At 43.1% G+C, this 26907-nt stretch overlaps 2 protein-coding genes across 3 annotated transcripts; one reads left to right on the forward strand and one right to left on the reverse strand.

Annotated features, from left to right (window-relative positions):
- Positions 1-2246: 2246 nt before the first annotated feature.
- On the reverse strand, positions 2247-3317 carry LOC135378205 (aminoacyl tRNA synthase complex-interacting multifunctional protein 1-like). The gene has a single exon (XM_064611151.1). The coding sequence runs from the start codon at positions 3233-3235 to the stop codon at positions 2309-2311; it is 927 nt and encodes a 308-aa protein (XP_064467221.1). The 5' UTR covers positions 3236-3317; the 3' UTR covers positions 2247-2308.
- Positions 3318-3509: 192 nt separating this feature from the next.
- Positions 3510-26267, forward strand: LOC135378204 (lysine--tRNA ligase-like). Of its 2 annotated transcripts, XM_064611148.1 has the most exons (14): positions 3519-3617; positions 4097-4233; positions 7612-7762; positions 8768-9027; positions 10960-11042; positions 14105-14208; positions 14293-14418; positions 14504-14623; positions 19179-19341; positions 19468-19641; positions 21175-21346; positions 21527-21653; positions 25541-25684; positions 25841-26267. In XM_064611148.1, the coding sequence occupies exons 2-14, from the start codon at positions 4100-4102 to the stop codon at positions 25937-25939; spliced, it is 1857 nt and encodes a 618-aa protein (XP_064467218.1). In that variant the 5' UTR covers positions 3519-3617; positions 4097-4099; the 3' UTR covers positions 25940-26267. The 2 variants fall into 2 exon arrangements, with proteins under 2 accessions (XP_064467219.1, XP_064467218.1); XM_064611149.1 differs by lacking the exon at positions 4097-4233 and having other exon boundaries at positions 3510-3617.
- Positions 26268-26907: the final 640 nt, after the last annotated feature.

The following is a 26907-nucleotide window of genomic DNA, read 5'->3' on the forward strand; positions in this document are numbered from 1 at the left end:
CCGAAAAACTGCCAAAATTTCAAATTTTGGTGATAAAAATATAAACTGCTGGCAAAATATATGCAAACGAGGAAAAAATTGCCTGTTTAGTCGTTCTAGTCAAGTATTCCGCTGATTCATTCAACAGGAGTTGGTCCGCTGCATTTTTGAGTCAGACCAGATAAAAGATGTTGCACTTTTTATTGATATGGTGAACAATCGTGCTCCTATGAATCTTTGTCACTGAAGAATGAAGAATCTCCTTTTTTATTCAATTCTTCCTGAACAGGAAACAGTAACAAAGGAAGAGATGCTGTAATGTCCACAAAGGAGGTAGTCAGAATAAAATCCAAATGGTTGGGAGCATCTAGGTTTAATGACAAGCCTTTGTGCAGAATCTGCACTTCATCAGACCTGACGAAGTGCAGATTTTGCACGAAATCTCGTCATTAAACCTAGATGCTCCTAACCATTTGAATTTTATTCTACTTCAAGAGAAAACCAAAGAGGGCACTTCTTCCCTTCCAGTACATCAAAGTCTTGCATCTCCACATAGCAACTTTATGTGTTTGCTAGTTCAAGTCAAGCCATGCGCTAATGGTTACATTGACCTAAACTTATTGAATTTGTGTCCTAAAGGAATAATATATATTTATATTACACTATGACTTGTTCTTGACTTTATTGTTGACCTGTGCCTTAATTGACCTTAGTCATGCCACAGCGAGAATTTCATTTGTTTACTTTAAAAGAAAAGTGATAAAAAAGGGTTGCAACACTTTATCTCAAGTTATTCCGGGTCTATGTGAAATGCAATTTATTTGCATCAGTGTGAACTTACATTTGAAGAGAAACAGCTAGGGGGTAATACACGCATAGAAAACCGCAGCTTGAAAACTGTTGCTGCTTGGACACCACAGCTTGGCACAGCAGGTATCTCCTCCAATGAGGAAGCGAGAGAGAGGTCACATGTAGTGATGTAACAAACTTTTCGTAAATATCAGGTTCGCAGTCGAACCCGCTGATTTAAGGGGGTCGGCGAATGTTCAAATTTCCAGTCAGGTTCGCTGGAGTTCGCGAAGGTTCGCAGATTTTACCTTTCTGATGAAAAGTTAAAATTGCTGAGACTGATATAGCTCTTACAGTGAAGACTCAGCTTGTACATATTGGTCGGCCTTCAGAGCTCGAAGAGACTGTAACTGAGCTTTCAAGCTCGCAACTAGCTCGTCAAGTTGTTTGGCTCTGCTGATAACTCGTGCTAGGGCAGGTTCCACGACCATTTTTGCGTTGTTTTGCGTGATCAGATTCCCCGCAAACCAACCTAAACCAACGACAACGACCACATGCACCGGTTCTACCGGAAGTAATGGCCAACGGATGTTGAAAACAAATTCGCAAACCCCAGCGAACCTGGGGGGGGGGTGCGGGTTTGCACTCTTGCACGCCCCCCTAGAAAAAATCCTGGGAATGCCCGTGTAAGTAAGCTGAATACTCTAGTGTGCAATGCAGTGGAGAACAGCTCGAAAGGAGGCCTATTATCAGAAATATATTCTATTTTTGCCATACTACATTAAACGCGAGCGCAGTTCTGTGCAAGAGAATGTGTTGAGTGGTCACCCGACACCCCCTGCAAGCAGACTGATGTCACTTACACCCTTTGCTTACTCCAATGTTGCACCAAGCTAGCCTGCTTTTTACGTCACGGCCAGTTTCTTCATCGTGCCGGCAGCGGTGGTGAGTGTCGAAACAGTCGCCTTTTTTGCCCGGAGTTTTTAGTTAATATCTCCTTTACCAATGTGGGGTTCGTACTCCATGTGGTGAATCGATTAGTGGCTAGGAATGCATTACACATGCTTGGAGGGGTTGCATGGGATGTGGATATGCAACATTTTTTTCTTGTGTATTTCAAGAACAAAGATGTATTGCTGGATGAAATTTTCCACATGGCATCTAGAAGTAACGTAGTCAAATGCAGCTCAAAATCTGTCAAAGTATATTCTGTGCAGACCATCTCCATTCTTTCAGATGCCATGCCAGTGCCCACAAGACCTTCAATAGCTTGCCTTGCTGAATTCTTTTCTGCCACAGTTGTGGCAACCCAAACTTTCGTGTTGTGCCCCAGGTCAGTAGCTTCGGAATATTCCCCAACAAGATTGCAAATGAAAAGACTTATCTTCTGTAGGAACCTGCGTGGTGTGATATTTGCCTTTATCTTGGCCTATTTTATGTCTGCCTTTCTTCTTTTTTTCAGGGGGACAACAAACAAGTCCCAATATAAACTGTTTATTTCATTGGTATAGCATTTATATCAATACATGTCGACATACTTTCATTTAATCTGGACACCAGCAAGTGAGGCAGCTACAATGTACCCTTCCTTGCCTTGAACTCTCCACGTGGCTCCCTTGTAGGTGGCTACTTTATCACTGTTTGTCTTTAGATCTGGGGCTACCTGCTCAAATATTTTCTTTTTTGGATTCAGCTGCACGTCGGGCTGGCCAGGGTACTCAACACAGTGCACCCTGTCTCCCGGTTCGGAACCAGGGGGTGGCTCCAAGACTTCAACCTTCTCCGGTGTGCTAGCACACATGACCATAGCCTCAGATGTAACGCCTCGCATTTTCGCTGGCTTGAGGTTACAGAGTAGGACGGCAAGACGACCCTGTAACTCCTCAAGTGGTACAAACTTGACGAGCCCTGAAACAACTGTGCGTGGTTTTTCTTCTCCCACATCGACTTGTTCTACGTAGAGCGCGTCTGCATCTGGGTGTTTGGCAGCCGAAATGATGCGACCGATGCGAAGATCCAGGCGTGCAATGTCTACAGCCTTGTCATCGCTGTCATCTGCAGGTTTCTTCTTCTCTTCACCCTTTTCCTTTTTTGCTGGAGGGTTCGCCTTCTTCTCTGCGTTGGCTCTCTTCTTTGCTTGCCCTTTTTGTTCGTCGCCCCCACCGGCGATCGCTACTGGAGGCTCAGGTTTTGCAACGGCTGCATCCTGCGATTTTTTGATTGCAGATGGAGGCGGAATTTGTTCAATCCCGTTTCTAATTTCTGCCTGAATGAGACGATTCTTCCAAACCTCAACTTCTTGTCGCAATACTTCGTTCTCTTTGCGCAAACGTGAAGACTCAGCTTGTACATATTGGTCGGCCTTCAGAGCTCGAAGAGACTGTAACTGAGCTTTCAAGCTCGCAACTAGCTCGTCAAGTTGTTTGGCTCTGCTGATAACTCGTGCTAGGGCAGGTTCCACGACCATTTTTGCGTTGTTTTGCGTGATCAGATTCCCCGCAAACCAACCTAAACCAACGACAACGACCACATGCACCGGTTCTACCGGAAGTAATGGCCAACGGATGTTGAAAACAACGCACAGTAGTGCTAGTGCTAGTGCCACTAAATTATGTAAATGCTAACTCTCGAATTCAATTTTATATTACAGACAACTCAAAATTAGGAATTAACCATTAACTTTCTATAACAACGCGATTATTCATCGCCAGTTTAGGTCAAAGTACAGTCGTGCAGTGCTCGTGAGCCAAATCTAGCCGCAATCGGATTAATGTTGCCATTTTCGACTCCTTTTGGTTCACCATACACGCAGTGACTATGGCAGATGCCGGCGAGAAGCTGAGCAAAAAGTAAGCTTTCAAGCAATTTTTGTGCACTCAGTGGGGTGTATAATCTTATTGTGTGTACAAAAGTCTCGTCTTCACAGGTAGTAGACAGTCCTTTATGGCAAAATTGCCGGGAGTAGCTATGCTAGCTGACTCGGCATCCACGTGTCTTATTCGCGGTTCTTTCGTAACTTAGTGCACTACGTGCAAAAGTAGAAATTATGAAGTAACAAAGTAGAATCGCTCGTGATCATTGATTGATAACTCGAGGTTTTGCGTTGAAAGTCAGCTATGATCGTGAGAGTATTTTATTCACGGTCGTAGCCCCTCGACGTAAAACCCCGAATCATCAATGAGTCAACCAAATATGAAAGAGCTCTGAAGAAGTTTACCGATGGGAGCGCAAAATGACGATAACTGCTCACAACACACACAAAGTCGTTTTTCACATTCAATCTTATTGGGCATAAGTAAGTGCCTGACTGGACACAAATACCTCTCAGGTGATGGCATTACGTACAGCGTGCCAGAGACTGTTGAACGGCGAGAGACACCTTCAGCTGTTCTCTCGTGCGATCTACACGGCCTCTCGGAGCTATACATCGGGGATAGGGGACCACAAGTTAAAAGTGAACGACCGGTGAGTTCTATCCTTCAACACATGCTTTGCAACACGTAACCCAAAGAGACCCTGGGACAAAATGGGATGCTGTGTGCAAAGCATAGTAGGCACTTGTGATAGAACTTGCTGCAACTTGCATATTAAAATGTGCCTCCAGTATGATTCAGTTGTTTTTGCTGCTTTTTCTAGTTTTCATTCCATGTTAAAAGTTGTTTCACTTCGTATTAGTTGCAGCAGTGAAGCCATGCCCTCAAACCATTCATTCACGCTAATCTTTGTTTGTGTGGAGCTGGTGCGGTTATTTGTTCAGCATGGGCCCCAGTCTTCATGCAGTTCAGTATTAATTCAACATAGCTTTAACAAACTACTTCCGAACACCCATGTAATATTTGTATCCTACTACATGAATGCTAAATATTTGTACAAGGTTTTAAAGTAGCACAGAAGTCATTTTTAACACCCAGTTTTCTTCCTATAAAACTGTTAAGTAGGCCAGTAAGATGCACCATGCGAAGTAATTTACACCACAGAGTCATAATTATCGCAGAAATTGAATTTAAAATACGCCGCAAAAAGCGACCGTGCGCAACAGTGGTGAAGAGCAGTACCAGCCTGTGATCTGCCTGGAACCTCGCGCTGACGCTATAAGGAGAACGCTTGCTGATTGGCCTAGAGAAATGTTGTCTGCTACTCCGCTGTCGTCTGCTACTCGGCTGTTCGGGGTTCTGATAAAGCCTTTCTCCTTGCTCGGTAATGCGTCGGCCGCTGCTTCTATCCCCAACTCTCCGGGAAAACTGGCGAAACAGGTTTACGGCGGCCAAGGGACAAGGCGCTGACCCCCACTGACCGGCAAACCAGAACGAGTCTCCTTATGCCGTCATCGGTGACGTGCCATCATACCTCCTCATCCTCGTTATAGCTGGAGGGGCGAGTTAAGGGTGAAGGCGCGGAGCTATGTTTATGTGATTTTTTTTCTGGTAAACAAATTGTACACATCAAAACCTTCCGCGCTATTCTGTATAATGACACACACACTTTCATCAGATGTCTTAATCTGAAATTTTTTTGGATGGCTCTCTGTACTCCTTTAATTCCCTCAGTAGTCACCAACGCACTCTTATAGGCGAAAACAGCAACTTTGAATTAAGCTGGTTAATTGTGAACAAATCCAGCAACATAGTCTGACCAAAATGTGTTTGTTATTAATATTAATGAAACCTTTGGAAGGAAATTTGTAGCTTTATATTTAACTTTGCCAGGCTGTAGCTTCTCCAAAATACTTCCAAAATCTTCCAAGTGCCAGTGCGTGAGATCTGTAAGCCAGAAATGACCACCTCTCAACATGTGCTGTAAATATGAAAGATTCCTGGAGAAGCCCTCTTCACAAGTTTTACATTTTGATAGCATAGAGTATGAGTTAAACATCCCTTTAAGATTTTGAAATGATGTGTTGTATGAATTTTTAAACATTGAACAGGGCCACATGATCTGGACAGTATTGCCTCACTACAGGTTGGAGAACCCATTTGCACATGATATTACCGTTACACAAGACATGGCTTACACCGGCGAGTTTCATGGGGAAAAGCATTCCCTGATGGCAGGTCACCTTGTGATTCTGCGAGTGTTCTGTTGTGTACTATTCTTTCGTGCAAATTGCAAGCCTGCCTATAGTGATCTTATTTTTGTGAAAGTGATTTCATCATCAGTTCATCATCAGCGATTTTGTTCCACCAGAAGAAATGCAGTCGATAAAGATCCAAATGATTTCTGTGCAGTTTTTTTCACCGCAAGATCCTAATGGCGCAGTCTGAACAAGCAAGAAGCTATGATCAAACCACAAATTTCTGAAAATCTGTTTTCTACTCAGAGAACCTGTACATTGAGATTTTGTTGGTTTTGGAGCTTCAGATTCACGCAGGGGATCCCAAGCTTGTTTGGGATCTTTAAGGGCAAAGACAACTCCAAGAACAACTTTTCAGAAAGGAGGGAGGGACTCCTATTAAACATTTGAACAAAAAACATCCCAGTCTAACTATGTATGTGTGTGTGTGAGGAATGTGACAGCTACGACATATCTCTGTTACTGGCCTTACAAAATATTTATGCATTTACACGGTGTTGAAGCACTGGAACATTTGGAAATTGTGTTTAAATACAAATACAGCTCTGTACAGCGTGTTCAAATAAAAGATATATGAGTGAGGATTGCTATGAAAGGCACAACACGTAACAGTGACACCATTAAGAACAGCGAGTCTTTAGGTACAGACTTCTATTTTTCCACATAACCACCACAATTGGCGATGTATTTTCATCAGCAATGAACAAGAGCCTGCATGTCACACTCATAAAAACCTGCGCCAACAGAGTTCAGCCACTGACACGGCTGTGGTACAGTCGTCGTCGTCGTCACGGAAATGTTGCCCGCTGGGTCCATCCTCATGGGCATGGAGAGATGGAAGTCCGAAGGGATGGTCCAGGAAATTGTCTTCTCCAGTCTCGTGTTTGTTCAGCTGGTCTTGACAGTCCTGCACTCGGTGGTGTTTCTGTTCCTCTGTAGGATACTGTGGTACCCACCTCGCGCAAAGTTGGCAATATCCCAAGTTACCTACGATCGGATCGTCTACAATGCTTTGAGGTCTCCCTCAATGCGCCCGACACAATTCACTAGTTATAGTCCTCCTATTTGTGCGGACGAGTTGGTCGAGGCACTGTTCATTTCCTAGAGTGACAGCTGTGAAGGTCTGTCCATAATGTGACATGTCTTTCACATACGGAAACATTCCAGCCAGCTCCTCAGTGTGCTCATATCCACTGTTTCATCTCCATAAACGTTCAGCAGGGGGTGCCACTTTCATAGAGGAGTTCAGTCGCACACCCTTGCTCAGTGCAGGCTTCTCTTCCTGTTCCCATTCTGACACACTGCTACTGTCCTGCCACATGCAGGAGAAGTAATAGATTTTACGAGGTAGTCAGAAGTTTCAAACATCACATGGGAACCCAAGAGTTCCACATTTGATGTTGTGGGCATGCAAAATAAATTAGGAGGCACCTTTTTTTTTTTGAGCATTCGTTGTATATTAGTTCGATGCATTTAAGCACCATGTATTAGCCACCACCATGTAGCACCAGTGGCATACGTACTGGCATCTGTCATTCTGGGAGAGACAGATTAGCCTTAATTAGTTTTGACTTACTATCTGTCACAAGAGTACCTGTACCAGTTTTGTCATATTAGAAATATATTTGTGGAAGGTACATACTGTACAGGACTTGAAATAGTCTTACAGCACATTGTGTCATATAGTGAGCAATATGTAAAAGCAATGCTGCCTGCCAACACGCATAACTACTTGGCCGTACACTAAGAAAGACCAAATTTTGTGGTTTCAGTGAGTTGAAACGACGCCTGAAAGCGGAGCAGAAAGCTAAGGAGAAGGCCGAGAAGGAGCTTCTACGCAAACATCAGCAAGAGCAGCATGGGGAACCCCAGACTAGCAAGCAAGAAACAGATTATAAGGATGAAGAAAATATGGACCCAAATGTTAGTCCTTGGATTGGGTAGCTACTTGTGTTCTACTTTTATGCAACAAAGAGTGGGATGCCGGTGAAGAAACCTGACGAGTTTGCCTGTTATAGAGCCTCTGAGCCTCAGGTATTCTGTAATGGCACAGTTCTGATAAGGCTAAATGAACAAGGCAGTTGGTGAAGAACATTTCAATATTAACAGGTACAAAACAAAAGATGTTGAGCACATAATGGCACTGCCAAAATTCTACTACAGAATTTTGCACAGTTTATGATCAAGCTAATAAAACCATATACAGGGTGTCCCAGCTAAATGCAAACAGGTTTTTTAGAATATATATGTAACTTTTTTATATATACTTTTATATAAATATATAGCTTTTTTTAGTTGCAATATAGCATGTGCTGAAGGGCACTCCTTAAGAGGGCACCAGCAAACTCCTACGGCAATGACCTAGTTAACTTTTAATAATGAACTTTTTAATTATAAAAGTTACGAAGTTGTCCCAATAAGAACATCCGGTCCCTTCGGTCACCTGATACCGTACCCGTTTTCAGAGCAAAAGTCCGTTCAATAGATCGTCCTCAAAAAATTCGTGAAGGAACACCATTTTTTTCATTATTTTGTTCATTGCGCAACTTCAGAGGCGCGTCTTTCCTTCACCCTCTTGGCTGCGCTGCGAACGCTGAGGCTGCACCATTTTTTTAAATGTATTTGTGAATGAGCCTTAAGAGCATATTATTTTACCCCTTCCTAATGTTCTCCTTCACTCTCGCAGCTCTCTTAGGTACATCTAAGCAATGTCCAAGAAAGCCAAAGTACATTTTGAAGGGGTAACCCTCCCTTAAGTCTAAAGATAAACGAGAGGGTGTGCAGAAGTGACATGAGGCTCATAAAGAAGCCTTGTGTTAACTGAATCAGTTTTTTGCTTGTTTGTTTGTTTGTTTGTTTGTAGGCACAAGGAAATGTTATGCCATTCTTATGCATTATGTTAAGCACAGCTATACACACATGTTACAGGAGTTCTTCAGACTTCGATCTGCAGCTGTAGCTCAGTTGAAGGCTGCTGGTGAGCATCCCTACCCGCACAAGTTCCACGTGTCCACGTCACTAACAGAGTTTGTGAGCAAATACAATGGTTTGCAACCCGGAGAGATCCTCCAAGACACATCACTGTCTGTGGCTGGTCGTGTCCATGCCAAGCGAGAGTCTGGTACCAAGCTCATTTTCTATGATCTGCGAGGGGAAGGCACCAAGATCCAAGTTATGGCCAATGTGTCGTGAGTTGTTTTTATATATATGTATATGGGAAACAACAGGAAGTATAATTTATCCAAAATGTGTGAAATCATTCTATGTTTCACAATATACAGTGTGTCCCACGTAACGGTCGCCAAGCTTAAAAACAAAACAAAAGCAAACCTATATTAATGGATGAAACTACCTACATGTTGTTAAGAGATGTTGTTAAGAGTCTCCAAAGCTGATACTCAGTATTTTTTCATTTGTACTAGTTAATGAAAATTAACATTTTAGTTAGTGACTTCAGAGCCAAAGTGTCAACGGACAATTCGTAGAGTAAGTTGAGACGTTTTCGAATAAGGTGTTCACAGTACGGTACCCTTTACGGGTTTCTGTCATCCTGCCAAAAAAAGGAAGCCCGCAAAATTTAAGGGTACCACGTCATTGCCTGCTCACACGTCTAGCGCGCGTCGCTCTTGGAACACCCTCACACATTTGTTATGGCAACGATATCCATCTTACCTCTACATGTTCTGCCAGACAGGGTTTATTGTTGAATGCAGCAAGAAACAACACAAGGAAGAACGAAGTTGACACCACGGCTGCTTACTCACAGCTGACAGAATTTACAGAATTTAGCACTGTGGTGTCAACTTCGTTCTTCCTTGTGTTGTTTCTTGCTGCATTCAACAGTATGTCAAGATACCAACTACCCCAACTTCGTACACTTGTGTAGACAGGGCTTGTTGTCCATGTTAGCCTTGGGATAAACAGCAGTTGATGATGCATCGTGGAAAGACATGGACAAGAAAACCTGCCTGGCACAGCATGTAGAGATAAGGGAGATATCGTTGCTCTAGCAAATGTGTGAGGGCATTCCAAGAGCGACGCGCGCTAGATGCGTGAGCAGGCAGTGACGGGGTACTCTTTTAAATTTTGAGGGCCTTTTTTTGGCAGGAAAAAAGAAACCCGTATAGGGTACTGTGTAGAGGACGCCTTATTCGAAAATGTCTCAACTTACTGTACAACCTGTTCATTGACACTTCGCTATTAATTAATTCCAATTAATTAGCTAAATAGTATAAACAAAAAAGTACTAGCTATCAGCTTCGGCAACTCTTAACAACGTGCACTTGGTTTCATCCACGAAGATAGCTTCGTTTGTTTAAAGCTTGGCGCCCGTTACTTGGGACACCCTGTATGCAGGGTGTTTCACCTAACGGGATAAAAAATTCTAACTTTCAATAAAAAATTTGCATCTTACGTGCTGCGCTCTTCTTTGCGACAATCAAGCAGATGGGGCTAAGGCGGAATTTTTACAAATTTTTTTAGACTATTTCTGTTGCGATAGTCTGCATAGTTTTTGTTGTGTCTGTGGTTATCCGTAGAGGACTTCATATTTCTGTTAAGAAAAAAGTGAGGGTTGCTTGGTAATTTTCAAAGTTCAATTGAAAAAAATAAATTTCCCTATATTAAAAATAGTCCAAAGCCTTCCTAAATGGTGGCAAAAGTTTGGAGAAGGTAGTTGCCGAAAGTCCCACAATCCTCCGGTGGGTGCTTCGCCAGTTAAAATTTTTTTTCACTTTAGGTGAAACACCCTGTATGTGCATAAAAAGGAAGAGCCTATTATAGCTGGTTCCTTAGGTGAGCATGTAAATGAAGTAGCTTGGATAGCAAAAGTGCCATGAGCTTGTACAGCTAGTTGAGGATCAGATATGCTCTCTCTATTTCTCTGTGGTCAGTCCGTGCCCCAGTATCGACATTGCTATCATGGGGGCGTTCCATGTGCAATGTATGCTGAGATGTTTATGATATTACTATTTCTTCCCACTGCCAGTGTGTGAAGTGCACTAAAAACATTAGTAACCTGAATAGTGAATATGCACCCAGAAGGATGCAGCCAGCATAATGCTGCTAATTGGGAGACATTGACATTGAGCTGTTTTATATCACTTTAAAAATAATTTCAGGTACTATAGCTCTGAAGAAGAATTTGCCAAGGTAAATGCGAAGCTCAGGAGGGGAGACATACTTGGATGCGTGGGACACCCAGGTGAGGAGATTATGTAAATGACAAATGCTTGCTGTAAAAAAAAAATTAGAAAGGGACAAGTGAGCTGATGTGTGATAAATAGGGTGTAACTTTTTTTTGAGTATGAGGAACATAGTAGAAATGGAATGAAGCGGAATGGATGATGATGAAAGGTAGTTCCGGCATTGCTGTGATCCTAGGATGGTCAATAGGTCCAGACGATGCTTCTTGTCTGATAGTCGTAACTTTTAGTCCAAGTGTTATGTATTGAAATGTTTTTGAGGATGGGGTTGAGTTACAAAGACACCTTCTTGCTTGTTCTGCTATTCATGCCTCCTCTTTACGAATCTCCTTAGACATTTTATGCCTCCTGTCCCCCCACTCCTTCCTGCTGTCCTCTCTCCATCTGTCCACGTCTGTACACCGCTCACAGCCAGAGCATCAAACCGAGCTGAACCGGAACCGAAAACCGGAAAGAATCATTTTTCGCCGGAACCTTACTGGAACTGAACCGAAAAGGTCGCCGTCGTCATGGAGCTGAATGAGAACCGAACCGATTTAGAGAATTTCGGTTACCATTTCAAAACCAGTTTCAAAGCATCGAGAGTTCGAGACTGACCGTTTTTCGTATTACCTACCTTAAGTGCCCCGACCTGTTCCAAAAGTGACCGGTGCATGCAACATTTTTTGCAACCCGAGCCTCCAATGCAAGCAGAAATACGTAGCTGGACGCCCGCATTGATGGAGACAACGTCGGACAACCACGCTGTGCAGTTCTGTTTTCCTGTGGACAAGGGTCCTTGTCACAACTTTGCAGCAGGCTAGGACATGCGAAGAGAAATAAGGGCATTTTAGCGAAGAGAAATAAGGGCTTTTAGGGCATTTTAGGGCATATACCTTGTGCAATGAACTGGTTTGGAACCGGTTTAGAGCATCTTGAACCGGTTCAAAACCGATATACATGTCCTCCTGGAGTTGAACTGGAACCGAACCGTAAAAACATTCAGTTTGATGCTCTGCTCACAGCCACAGTTGCTTCGTGGCACTAACACGGAATTTAAAAAACGAGAGCTTATGCTGCCATCTAATATCAGTGATTGTATTATGCCATCACGAAACCTGACACTGAGGCCACTGTTTCGGAAGAGTACAGTCTTCTAATACTGTCAACTATTATGACTAAGGCCCTCGGTTTTCTGCTGGGGCAAATTCAAAATTCCGCGGCACCGACTTGTAAATTCCGCGATTTTCTACGGCGAGCAGCCAACAGCTGCTTGAAAGAGGAAACACTTTATTTTCTTGGATAATGTGGAATTACAGATTCAAAGCACTGTTGTGGCTCAGCATTACATACATGATATCTTGTGTTTCCTCTGATGTGGTCTGTCGCCTGCAATTATTTTATACCGATATCATTTATGTATTAAGCTCACCCATACCCTGTGACATAGTGACATGCTCTCGTGAGGTTCCTTGCTCTGAATTTTTCAAGGTTCCTGCAACCATTGAAAGGGGTTGAGAACTACTGCTCTATTAGCGACGAGAAATTTCGAAGTCGCCACCTGAGTGTGGATGGGGGAACTACACGTGTGACGTAGCCTGAAGGATCATTTCTTTTCGTTTTGCGCTTCGCAGCTTGTTTGGTGGCAGTTACTGGTAGTTGCAGTTACTCGTGAGACTCCTGTTCAACTTTGCTCGCATATGAATGGAAGACGAAGTGCAAGGTAAGGCATGTTACGTGGACAGGCACGACAGGAAAGTTTGTCGTGACACGCTGTCAAGGACGACAGGAAAGTTTGTCATGAAACCGCACTTGATTGCAGGGTTCTTCTTTTCCAACCTCAAGACGTGCGAAAATGATATATATCGCAGAACGACAGAGTCAGTTTACAAAATGTGCCGTCCGGATCAAAACATTCCTCACCCCTTTGATTAAAAGAGCGTGTTGTGACTGACACGACAAGCAAGCATAATAGAACAAACGACTGGCTTGTGCAATTATTTTCATCAGAAGGTACCTTCTGCAACTTAATGAGCTCAATCTTTGGGCCGGCAAGTTCGGGCTGCAGAGTTTTGTCCCGGACGTCGAAATGTGGTACGCACCGAATATCGAGCTTCCGACGGGATAGACAAAATCGTCTGGCTCGAAGTGGTTGCTACAAGCTCTGGATGTACCAGAAACTGGCTTGCCCATGCAGAGTTTTGCGGCCCAAGTCTTCCAGAGTTTCGAGCCTTTGGGGTATAAATGAAAGGACAGGCTTTCCCGACCACTGTAGCTCCTGCATCCAGGCACCGTGCAGTACACCACCATCCTTGCTCTTGTTTGCAAATTGTACGGCTCACAGCAGAAAATGGGACATGGGGACTCTCCGAAAAACACAGAAGACTATTAATTCACTCGAGAACACACAGCAGTAAATTCATTCAATAACGCGCAGGATACAATACAAAAAAAGGCTCTTTTGGCGGTAGTCCGACCACTCTGATCCTTCACACTACGTCACCGTAACGCCACAGCCAATCACAAGTGATCGTTCGCAGCGACGCTTGTGGTCATTCTCTTGGCGAATAGCTTGTTGGTGTTGTTATACAGAAACGCGGCAGCCCTCAGTTGTTAGAATTTCATTTGACACTTATGCATAATTAGAGCCTGAAGTTGTCGGGAAAGTATTTTTTTCTAAATTCAGGGAGTAAAAATAAGGTAAATAAACATGTGCTCTAAATTCGTGCAAATTTGGGTGGAAAAACTTACCGTACGCTAAATTCGGGGAGAAATCTGGCTCAGTTACTCAAACTAACTGGACTGGTTTTTGATACAAATGGTGATGTAACTGCGTTTGCTGCCAAACAAGTTAGTGTGCATTCCTACAGATGTCTCAGTGAGGGCAATTTGCTGGGTAAAAATCTGGTTTCACCCTAAAGAGGCAACCTTCAATTAGGGGTGCAAATTTGGGGAAGAATCGTGTTAAATCCTAAAACTTCAGGCTCTATTCATAATTGAAAGTAGGGTACTGTAAGATAAACGAATTTGCATTCCTTTGAGACCGGCAACGTCTAATATGCATATATTTTGGCGGTGCCAGGAAAAACAAAAAAGGGGGAGCTAAGCATTGTGCCGACTAGGATGGAACTATTGGCACCCTGCCTTCATATGCTGCCTCATTTGCATTTTGGCTTGAAAGACAAGGTGAGTAACAGGAACATCGATTGTCTGGTACTCGTTGCATTCCAGCAGCAGATTCCGACCTTGACTCAATGTGCCTCTTCGCAGGAGACGAGGTTCCGGCAGAGGTATCTCGACCTCATCATGAATGAGTATGTGCGGCAGAAGTTCATCGCCCGTTCTAAAGTGGTGAACTATGTTAGGAAATTTTTTGACGACCTGGGCTTCCTAGAGGTTAGCATCTTCTAATGCTGTATCTTTTGTGAATTTTGTTGTAGGAAGGTCAGGAGGCTGAACATGTTTGCACTATTTCATTCAGGTAGAGACACCTATGATGAATATGATAGCAGGTGGTGCCACAGCAAAGCCGTTTGTTACGCACCACAATGAGCTCGACATGGATCTCTTCATGAGGGTAGCACCTGAGTTGTACCACAAGGTAAGAGTTTTGCTCGTTTATTATTGCTTCACTCACAATTTGGTCCCCACAGTAGGACACAGTACAGTAGAACCTCGTTATAGTAACTCCGCTTGTAGTAAAACTCCACTTATAGTAAAAGAAAACTGCGGTCCTGACCGAACTCCTACAGGCCCAGTGGTCGGATTTTCTAATACAGTAAACAGAAAAAGTCCAGGATATCGCTTATAGCAAAGAATGGACACTTAGAATGTGGGTTTCGGTACGTCTGATACTGCCATCTTGTCACGTCGATGATGCTGGGGATGTTGCTTGCGTATTCTTTTTTTGGCGGTGCGGTGGCGGGTGGCGGTGCGACACAGTGGTGCTGCCGTTACGAATATCTGCTGCAGCCTCTGGGTGCCATTGCCACTGATTGCCATCCACTGACGTTCGTGACACCATGCTGCCGTCCTTCGTCAGACATAATGTCATGAGCGACAAGAGCCCTCATCGAAACTGGACTGCTCTAACCCTGGTCCAAAAAGCAAGTGTACTGAAAATGGTGGATGGCAACCAGAGAAAGGGGAAAAAGATTGAGGAGGAGTTTGGTGTGTCGCAATCTACAGTGTCTGTTCTTGTGAAGAACAGGAAGCGGATCGAGGACGCGATATTCGACGGCACAAGCGGAAAAAGGAAAAAGCTGAGAGGGTGCAAAAATGAGGCTCCAAATAAGTGCCAAATAAGTGCCAAATAAACCTTTTGTTCAGTTTCAGCGCCTTTTTGCAACATTTTAAGGGATCTTGTGGGCGGACTCACTTCTTAAGAAAGTCTATGGGGAATTTTTACTCGCAGGGTTCTCGTAAACCTCTCTAAATTTCTACATGAAAGATGTACAGGCGTGTTCCCCTTGAGTTTATCTAGGGAACGACACATTTTTGAAGGCCTGACACGATCCACTGACTTTTGCCGAATTAAGGTTAGATTTTCAATGCATGGGACTCTATGGGAGATGCAACAAAATCGCTTCCCTCGGCACGCCTGCCCGCGATATTTGGGGCAAAATGATGTAATTCCCTACAGTAACAGTCTGGGAATTGATGGCTATCAACAAATTCAACAAGCTTACTGCAGTTTTCCAGAATACTGCGAATGAAAATAATGGCTTTGCCGTTTGCTAACGTGATCTGCACGCTGGCGCCGATTATATTCCTTCCTTGGAAAGCGGGAGGAAAACAAAGCGAAGAAAACAATTTTGCGACGCTGCAGCTAACTCTCTCCGGAAGCGAACGTTAACTAGATCACATGAGTCCGCCTTAAGATGCTCCTGATATAGTAAAACTCCTGATATAGTAAATCTATGGCTTAGTCCTGACCAGTTTACCATAAAGGGGCTCTGCTGTAGTATATCTAGGTTTTCTACACTGGGGGATACCAACTGTTACCATGGTTTCAGTGTTAAAAGTGCTAGGGTGCAGGCAAGCTGGTGCATCGCAAAACAAGGAAACCTGAGACAGGGAGCAAAGAGGAGCACAGTACAATGCGTTCTCAAACACAGCAAACCCTTTAATGACACCCAGCACCCACACTTTCAATAACCTCCTGATGGGTGGAAAGAGGGTAACAGGGGGAACACTATCTCTCTTCAACACGGCTAAAACTTGGCCTACCAGGTCACGCGCATTTTCCAGAACAACGATCTCTTCGAATAGCGAGACACAGGTGCAGCATTCCTTTAAGGCAGACTCACTTCTTAAGAAACTCTATGGGGATTTTTTGTTCGCAGGGTTCCCGTAAACGTCGCAAAATTTCTACACGAAACAAGTATAGGTGTGTGTATCTAGGGAATGTTGTGTTTATCTGTGTGTGAGTTTATCTAGGGAATGACACATTTTTGGAGGCCTGACAGGATCCACAGATTTTTGGTGAATTAAAGTTTCTCAAATTTTCAATACATGTCTGTCTGTGAGAGATGCAACAAAATTGCATCTCTCGACCCGCCTGCCCTTTATATTTGGGTCAAAATGATGTCATTCCCTAGAGTAGCAGTCTGGGAATTGATTGGAATCAACAAATTCAACAAGCTTGCTGCAGTTTTCCAGATCCCTGTAAATGTAATGGCTTTGTCGTTTGCTAGCATGTTCTGCACGCTGGCGCCGATTATATTACTTCCTTGGAGTGCTCAAGAAAAGCAAAACGAAGAAAAAAAATTTTGGGACGGTGCAGCCAACGCCCTTCAGAAGCAAACGTTAACTAGATTGCACGAGTCCGCCTTAAGTGGTCAACCAGTGCTGAATTCGCACAAGGGCTGTCAGCATTCTTTTTATCTTCTAAGAGTCTAATGTTTAAACACCTGCCAGTCTGCCCCACTTATATAAGTGTGGATGCATATTTAATGTGCTTCATTCTTTCTAGTTCATCATTTCAATAGTGTGCTATCTCATTAATTTGAAATCTTTTAATTGGAACTTCCAAATAATTCAAACTGACTCTCGGGTACGTGTCAAAGTCTTGTATTTCAATGGGGAGAAATCTGCCGATAATTCAAACATATGAACGTGCGCAACGGTTTATTCGAACTATATTGCCCGGTCGTCAGCTTCTACGCACTGGCCCGGAAGCGCATGTCAGATGCACGTTTGCGGTACTTATTAGGTGTTAAGTTTAGTTATTACTACTTGTATAAAAATTACTTATAGAGGTGGTACTTGTGGAATGAGATGCAAGAAATGACCCACTGTAATGGTGTGCACGATTGGCACGGCACGATGCCGTTTACTTGTGGTTGGCAAAGCTCTCTGTTTTAAGGGTATCAAACGGCACTTCTTGTTTACTACACGCCAACAAAATGGTGTGGAGGATGGCCAATACTTTTTGGAATTGGGTTGGCGATATTCGCGTTCGTGCGATTCGTGATTAGGTTGGGTTCAGCATCGCAAATGATGTTGATAGGATGTTGAAACGATGTCACTGCTGAAGAAGTTAATGCAAGTGCATATTAAAAAAAAAAAAATTGGGCTGTATCGCTACAGCAGCGATGTCTTCAAGCAGTCCTTCTTTTGTGACACAATCCAAAGTTGGAGCACACTACCCTCTAGCATTGTTAATGCACCGGACTCCTCCAGCTTTTTTTCATGGCTCAAGAGTTCAACGGAAAGTGATTAATAGTACTCTTTCTTTTTTTTTCTCACTCTCTCTGTTCTTTTCTTTGCATTATTATTATTATATTTTTTTTTTTTTTCAATCTGTGCCATTTTGATGTGCTGGCTGTGCTATGCAGTGATATTTGTGAGCTTTTTGGATGTCTCATTCCCCTGATATTATGCCTAGGGAATGCTGAATATTCAGAATGTGGAATGCTGTCGGCATTCGAATCAATAAGTAACAGATTATTGTCTGGCCTGACGTGTTTAGATGCTTTCTTGTAAATAAATATTTCCGACATTGCGTGTCCGCCATCGTGCGCCACGGCCTAGAAAGCCATGATGTGTCTCCGATGCACCTAGTATGTACTGCCAGCGCATCAAACCCTAATTTAGAGTGACTGCCTTTAGTTAGAACTCTGTTTGATTTGGACAAATCTTCGGTCCCCTTTGAGTTCTAATTACTAATGAGATTGCACTGTACCTCCTGCAGCTGCATTGCGCTATATTCCTGCACTTTAGTTACGATGCCCATAGTACTGTTCGTTGAACACGATGTTGAATATATATGGGTATATTCCTGCAGAGGAACAATCTTTATTTCCATCCTTCGTTCAGCTTGACCCAAACCATTATGTAGTACTTCTGTTTTAACTGGAGTATCCTGATTAATACCATGGCATTACCATGTGTCACAGTGATACAGTCTATGGACATTATACAACTGATTGAAAGTTGGGTGCCTTATTGTGGTGCTAATCGTTCCAGGAAATTTCCAGAAGTACCGTAATTTTACGTGTATAAGCTGCAGGAGCCGTTTTTAGGAATGTTTTGTAAATTTTTGGGGAGATAAGCCGCACTCGCGGATAAGCTTTAGGCAATACGACGCAACTGATTTGCGTGACAAAGGAGACCATAGAGAAGGCCATAAACCCTATGGTCCATACCTGGGGGTTGGCATGGTGTGCAACAAAGGAGGTCGGTTGTAGTGTTCTACCAAGATCGGATTGTGCCCTTGTTGTGTGTTTTTCATGGATCGACGGGTCAGTGGCTTTCCAGAAGACATGAGTCACTGTCACCACTTTCGTTACATCTGCTTGGGTGAAGGCAAAAGGAAGGTCAGTCTACTCGAATGTGGACACGCCCCTGTTACGCATTGTTCGTGCATTGGCTGGGCAGGGCTGTTCCAGAGACACTGACCACCCTTTTGTTAAAACTGGCGTATGGGGAAAATACCAGGGAAAAATAGTCATCAGATAAGCCGCAGAGTGCCTGTGGGAAAAAAAATTGTGCATAAGCCGCAGCTAATATGCGTGAAATTACGGTGCATATCTAATCGCTGACCCCAGAATGAATATACAATGTGTCTCAGATAGCTTCCTTCAAGACGGTGTTATCAGGCTCCAAGTAAAAAATTTTATCTGTTTTATGTCTGTTTTCTACACTATTTACAGATGCTGATTGTGGGAGGCCTTGATCGGGTGTACGAGATTGGACGGCAGTTTCGTAACGAGGGCATTGATTTGACGCACAACCCTGAGTTTACCACATGTGAATTCTACATGGCCTATGCTGACTACAACGACCTCATGGAAATAACTGAAACCCTACTCTCAGGTACAGTATTCCCTACTTTGGCTGCCACAGCTTCTTGCATTTGTTGGCAATACTATTACGATGCATGATAATAATAAAAGGAAATATAGACGCGTTGGTGATTAAGAAAATTTGTATGCTGAACAGGCATGGTGAAGTCCTTGGTGGGGTCCTACAAAGTAACCTATCATCCTGACGGCCCAGATGGTGAGGCTGTAGAAATTGACTTTACACCACCATTCCGACGAGTCCGCATGTTGCCTGATTTGGAAAAGGCTCTAGGAGTGAAGTTACCTGCTCCAGATCAGCTTTACACACCAGGTAATAAACTCATACTGGATCTGTGTTTGTACGAGTACACATAGTTGCGCATTTATTTTTCCACCTGTGCTCCTGTAGCATTGCACAAGTGCAATCTCGTTAATCCCGAAGACTCATTAGAATAAAGTGGAGTTCAAACTAAAGGGAGCTGCTCTGAATGAGGGCTTGATGCGTGGCAGTGCATGCTACGTAGGTGCATGGGAGACGGCTCTAGGACATTTCGGTACAATGCATTCTGGTACGGCCGTCTCGGTACACGGACACCTAGGTACAAGAATTGTTGTGTAGGGAAAATGTACGCCAGTTCATCGCCATTAGAAGTTCCAGCTTTCTTGATAAATTAATGTAATGCCCAACTGGAAAAGGTGATATATATTGGAATTTGTTCAACAATGTAATATTTAGGCTGAGGCAACGGACCTATAGTGCGTGTGCAGAACCACCAGCTGTATAGCTTACGTACGCAAAGACGATAGTGTACATTGCACAAAAACTCGAGGTTATCATTACGGATCGGTACTGTTCAGTATCCATCTGCCACCTGAGCTTTAGAGTGAACTTTTCTTCTGTTGTTATGTGCGTTGCAACGCGGGACACGCGGATGCCTGGTTCGTGAACACATTGGTGGAATTATACGATGTGGACTGCTTTCACGTTCAAAATGACGAACTTTTTTATCAATAGAAACATATGGGCAGTTGACGGCACCTTCGAATTCAATCGAATTAAGCAAAAAACAAATTATCTCGAGTCGTATTAATGGAAGTCTACTGTATTGAATTGAATGTGGGGAAAAATGCTGAATACCGTATCGAATAAATATTCGTGCAAATTTTACAGCTTATACCTTTTGCACTAAATGCTTGCAATTTGTAGCCCATGGCTTTAGTGTAATTTTTCTGGAGCTAACTGTCACAAGAAGAGACACAATTCTTCTTTAGGAAACCCCTACTCTTTAATTTTACGCGCTAGTGTTTTCTGCTTTTCAGGTGAGGCTACACTTACTAGGGTAATTATCTTGATTTCAAAATTTGATGTCAGGCAGTGGCATATTTCACAGATGAGGCTGTAATTGTTTCTGAACATCCACAGGTCACTTGTGAAACAAATAAATTGTTAACTTTTCAAAGGCAGCCTTCCAGACATCAAACCAAAATCACATGCCGGCAACACTAATGTGCACATGGGAGGGATGCCACTGCTTCCTCCGACGAAGTATACACAATTAACTTGCGCTAACATTGTCTTAGGCTATACAACAACAGTCCACCTGTGTTGGTCCTCTAGCGCTGGCAATTTCGTAAGGCAGGCCTCACCTCATGCAGGGAAGCATCAGGTGAAGCGCACTTTCGGGGTGGTGTAGTTCATATTCGGGGAATAATCGAATATTCGAAAGAATGAATATTGGATATTCGATTCGCAAATCGAATACTTCCAGTGATTGATATGCGATTCGAAGTCAATAACTCAAATTCGAGCACACCCCTAATTTTAAATGATCATTGCTTTGTTTCCATGCATTTTGTCTTACAGAAGCAAATGCAGCACTTTCGGAACTTTGTATAAAGAATGGAGTAGAATGTCCTGCTCCGAGGACTTCCGCTCGTCTGCTGGACAAGCTTGTTGGTCATTTCCTTGAAGAAGAGTGCATTAGTCCTACCTTCATATGTGACCACCCTGAAGTCATGAGTCCTCTTTCAAAGTGGTGAGTTTAGCCGACAGTCCGTAATAGTCCAGCATAATAATGGACATTTGTAACCTGAAGATTTACATATCCTCCTGGGTGTTCTTCATTGAGGTAGCACCTGAGCCATTTTAAAAAAAATACATGTCTGTACATTTATTGGACTGCATTGAAGTGGCTCTCAATACTTGTTTGTTTCAGGCACCGGTCAGTGAAGGGCCTCACAGAACGATTTGAGCTGTTTATTGCCCGCAAGGAAGTTGTGAATGCATATACTGAACTGAATGACCCCTTAGTGCAAAGGCAGCGCTTTGAACAGCAAGCCAAGGTATGTGTCCTTTTTAGGCTGTGCAAATATTCAGAGTATTCTATATTCTGGCCGAATACAGGAATCATGTATTCGACATTCGATTCAAATAGTATTGCAGAATACGTAGAATATATTCGAGTCATTTATCACCCACTGCAGTGGCGGGCATATCTGGCAGTTTCGGTTTCTACAGGCTGAAATTAGGCGGATTTTCGGTTCCAATGTGTGCCACACTGGGGCGAATCCAATCCAATCGGATAAAAATCCAAAACTTTTATGGGGAGTTGGAGCACGCTTCCATATGCAGATAAGGATTACACCTCGTGTGCGCCTTATTTCGTGGTACATTATGAAACAACTCAGGGCTATGCCCTAATATTTTACCATTAAACGGCACATCAAGCACTAAAGAGTGGAGCACATTTTTCTGTCTTCTCAAAACGCAACTAATCAGTTGTGACGACGTGCAGCATTTCAAGTGTGTACTTGGAAGTACTGCTTTAGGCGGCGTTTCTTTGTAATTTTTGTTCTGAGCTAGAGGAAAGCTGGGAACAGTTACCGGCAGTGATAACATAACGCGGCACTAAAATCTAGCACAGTGTCTTGCATGTTCAAAGTAACAATGGTTGGTCAACTCTAGCCGCCAGTGGAAAGCCACTAATAGAAGCAAAAGAGTTACGAAGTATATTTGAGGCCAATTGTTACTGAAAGCAGTGAATGAGATATAATTGACCGTCTGTGAATTATGTAAGTTTTCTGTTGTTTTCACAACCTCTGTTATGTCATATGATACGAGAACCACGTTCCCTGAAAAACTGCCCTGACGACCTTCTCATTCTCTTTTTCTTTTCCTGTTCTGAAGTTGTGCAAGTTTACTGTTACATTTGAGTGTCATAGACAAGTTAATTCTTGTTCTCCATAATTCAAAATGCTATTACATGTGGAATGGTTTCCCTGCTCCCAAAGGATATGCAGCAGCTATTGGAATATATCACAAATATGACAATGGCTATGCTGATCGATTATGTGAATGCTGGCAGAAGATATTTTTTAAGCCATAGTTTTCTGTGCAGTAGTACCAGTAGCAATATTAGAATGTTTTCGATTAATTATTATTCGAAGAAATAAATATTCGTTTTGTATTCGATTCGAACCAAAATTTCACTATTCGCACAGCCCTAGTCCTTTGGTGCTCGTAAAGGTAGAACATTGATATTGCGATGAGGCACACAATTTGCGCATTACCCTGTATTCACACGAGTCAGTTTTCTGCCGGCTGACGCTCAGGCGGCAGGGAACGTCACTGCTCTCTGGTGCCACGTCACCACTTTCTGATCTCCGGAGCGGCAGTCGGAGGCAGCCGGATATCTTGTCCCCCCCGGCACAGATTCTGACGACCGACGGCGTCTGCTGCCGGCAGATGGATAAGGTAACGCAACGGATACTTATCACGCTTGCTTTTTATTTCATCAGGATTGCTCTGCATGTGTCCCATACAACGGCATTCACTGTACTATGGACAATTCTGAATTGGAACGCCAACGATACTTGGCTTTACCGCGAAAGTGGTGCAACGGCACACCGGCGCAGCAGCTTCGGAACAGTTATGCAATGCATAGATAGACGCCTACAATGTAGTGTTGCATAGGAAGATTTTTCTCTGCGTGAGGGGAAACAGACATGGAATACAAAGCATGAATTTTAAAAGCGCGGATATTTCTTTCGCTGGACAAACGTTGACTACACATAATCGTTCGCTTGCACCTTTTCAATACGTGTAGAAAAACATAATTGGTAGCTACTCTTCCTACGGAAAGGAAAATAAAAATCGATTTGATTTAATTTAATTAAATGAATTATTGACTACCTGTAGCTCGACATCGCAGCGTCGATCATCGCCAATCGATCACTTGTCGGCACGCTATCGCGCCTATATTGGTGCTCAGCATCGAGATACGCTTCATTTGTGGAAAATAAAATCGAATGTTACAACGTTTATTCTTAAAATAATCTGACAGACGTTTGGGTCGTCCAGACGGAGATTTGGGTTAATACTGTTTTACATAATTCCATAGCGCTTCTTCGGAATCTATTCTTTGGCCCATATCTTGTCCCGTTTCTCACGTGAATGCACTCTGCGTCATCCACAAGGAGCGCAAGTGCTATAAGTTTTTTCTTTCATTGGTCCATCCTACGCTAGACACAGACGAAATGCACAAGCGCGAATACAGAAGGGATCGGAAAACTGACAGCCGCCGGGAAACTGACTCGTGTGAATGCTAGAGAACGAGCGGGCGTCTTCAGACGCGTAGTGACCTTGTTTATCTCGGATCTCCTCTCACTCCTTCCCGACTTGCTGCCAGCAGAAAACTGACTCGTGTGAATGCAGGGTTACAGTACCTGTGTCTGCTCCAAGTACTATGTGCGATACACCACCTTTCCATTGTCCATGTGTGTCCCTGTATTCCAAAGAAATCGTGAAACGCTCGCTCAGCGTTAAGATCTAATCTCATTGACACTCCTCCATGGCCTTTTCCTCACTCACTTGTGGAACACATCTGAAACTTGTATGAATATCTGGACTCATATGAAATTTGTGTCAAATCTCCAAATCTCTAAAATGATACTTGTTGTGCATTGCCGTTCACATACAGGTCTGTAGGATCTAGGAGCTGATACATTTTCTATTGCAATAGCAGGCAAGCAGATCTTTGCCTTGTATCATAAACAGTCACAAGCAACATTCCGTGTCGAGACGCTGCTGTTTAGTGCAGTGGCACAGCTGCTTCTGTCAGCTGCTACATATCTCGCATTGCTGTTGTGTGACACTGTTCCAGATGCACAGCACATAAGCTTTTGGATTAGGGATTTGCGAATGCTGTAATGTTGGGTCTCATGGCACACAGCGAAACCGATGTTGTGTGCGCCTTTAATGAGGAAGCTTCCCAGGCTTTTGAATGGCGTGTTCAGCTATGCCATCAGCCCTTGGATAGTATGAGCTGGATACGACATGTCTCAAGTATTGTACGAACGTGGCAATTCTTGCTTTACCACTGCAGAAAAATGACAGCAGAATGAATACTGTAAAATCCTTTAATTTAGCGACACAAGTTTTTCGCGAGCCGGGCCTAGGGCACATATTAGCGGCCACCAAATTTTGCGAAATCGAGATGCTAAAGTTCGTGGCTTGTTTGCTTCCCTTTGTGATACGCCTTGATTTATCCTTACTATATTTAAATAAAGTGGTATTGGGCACGCTTGTGCTGTATGGCAGTTGAAATGCTTACTAGCAACCAAGGGTGAAATAAAGTTCCCGTTTATGCCACTGTTTTGGAAGTGTCAATTTTCGCTCAAAATTTAGGAAGCCAAAATTAGCCACAGCTCCTTTTTCTAGTACAAAGCTGAGAGAAGGTGTATCTGACTGGGGCTAACTCTAAATTTCTTTTAAGAACAGAGGAGGAATGGTGACTCCCTTGTCCTAGGTTTCACCAGAGTACTTTTTTGGTAGGTTGCATGGCGATCCCTTTCACCAGGGCCTTCCCCATAGTCTTTTAGACAGAGGAGGATTGCCGACTCCCTCGCCTGTGGTTGCCCCAAAGTCCCACCTCAGTCTACTATCATCTGAGCAAATGTTTTGCTATCGTTTTCATCAGTGGTGTACCAAGATGACTGAAAAACATGCATACCGTTGTACTGGCTGCTGCTGGAATGTTTGATCTCTTCTGTCTTGTACATTACTTCAGCCATTGGTCTTTGGATTTTATGTTATGCATCACCATATCAGCAACACATCTGATAGCTCATCTCCAACAGAGTGGAAAGTTAAAATGCTGGTGTTAAGAAGATCATCATCATCATCATGAGAGAAGGTGTATGTAAATGTGCATTTATTTGTTCTGCCTCAGGACAAAGCAGCAGGAGACGATGAGGCACAGCTAGTGGACGAGACGTTCTGCACTGCACTCGAATATGGACTTCCACCTACGGGGGGATGGGGTCTTGGTATTGACCGATTGGTGATGTTCCTCACTGATTCAAACAACATCAAGGTTTGCATTCTCGAACAATTTGTTTCTTCCTGTTTTTTAAAACCATGTGTTTAATTCTCTTCACATTGTGGAGAAGTCTTACAACATTCATTCTTTGAATTTCGCAAAACAGATTTACAACCTGGACGTTTAGCATTTTCTTTTCCTTGCCTATAGGAGGTGCTGTTTTTCCCAGCGATGAAACCTGATGACCCAAACAGGAATCTTGTGGAAAAGCCACTAGAAGGTGATGCTCCAAATGGCCCAGTCAACTAGTGTCCTTGGTTCCCGTTGTCGGATTTCAAAAACGTAACAGAACCTCGCACCTTTGTTTTTAATTTCCAAAATGTGTCTCGTTTTTTGCGTATATTTATTTTACATTCAGGGTGCACTCGAGCTCAGTGGGAAAAAAGCATCTCGAATTTTTTTTCCACTCTGGTTTGCAGAATTATACTACCTCTTGCTTAGACTAAAAAATGGAAAAGGGAAAAAAAAGCAGATTTATTCCTCTTGCATGGTAATTGAAACTGTTATGAGATGACAATGATGTGGAGGCACTGGCTGTGGTGTAAAGAGAAATAAATGATCGGGTCACAAATCATGATGATGTGTAGTGTTTGCACATCTTCCAGCCATATCACTGCATTTGGTTTTCATTTGAGAGGGAAAGTTTCTCTGTGGTTCTGCCCAACCATTCAACTTTGAAACTAAAGATTAGTAATATGTAGTTAGATGTTAGAAGTAAAAAAAAAAAAAAAAGTCTTGCTTTGTTTCCATTTAGAGCCATGTGTTTCAGAATTAGACCTAGCAAGGATGATTTTTGGTTCATTCCTTGATGTATCGAAGCACGGGGTGAAGCAGGAGACATTGTTTTGTTATTCATGTGGTTTTTGAAGTTTACACAGAGAAGCCGCTCATATTTATACTTGCCCGGGAAATAAATGAATTGATAACAAAATATGTAAAACCAGTCTATGCACACATAAATGGCAAAGAGGTATTGTTTATTTGGCATTTTCAGCTACTCTGATTCATCCAAAGCATACCTGGGCTAAGAAGTGTGCATCAGTAGCAGTTGATGTCCTGCTCCCCTGCAACCTATATTAATGTTTCATCCACATATGGATGAAATGAGTAGAGGCCAGCATCACAAATTTATTCCGCTGTGCAATCTTCACTCCACATTTCATTCTATCATATTTTCATATTGCCACATGCATATCATTTGATAACTCAACGGTACA

Source organism: Ornithodoros turicata, chromosome 1 (genome assembly GCF_037126465.1).
Source record: "Ornithodoros turicata isolate Travis chromosome 1, ASM3712646v1, whole genome shotgun sequence".
Lineage (NCBI taxonomy): Eukaryota > Metazoa > Arthropoda > Arachnida > Ixodida > Argasidae > Ornithodoros > Ornithodoros turicata.

Coding starts and splice junctions, on each gene's coding strand:
- LOC135378204 (XM_064611148.1), top strand. CDS start 4,100: ATGGCATTACGTACAGCGTGCCAGAGACTGTTGAACGGCGAGAGACAC. Junction 14,209..14,292: donor ATTTTGGCTTGAAAGACAAG/GTGAGTAACAGG, acceptor GCCTCTTCGCAG/GAGACGAGGTTCCGGCAGAG. Junction 21,347..21,526: donor ATGAGTCCTCTTTCAAAGTG/GTGAGTTTAGCC, acceptor TGTTTGTTTCAG/GCACCGGTCAGTGAAGGGCC.
- LOC135378205 (XM_064611151.1), bottom strand. CDS start 3,235: ATGGTCGTGGAACCTGCCCTAGCACGAGTTATCAGCAGAGCCAAACAA.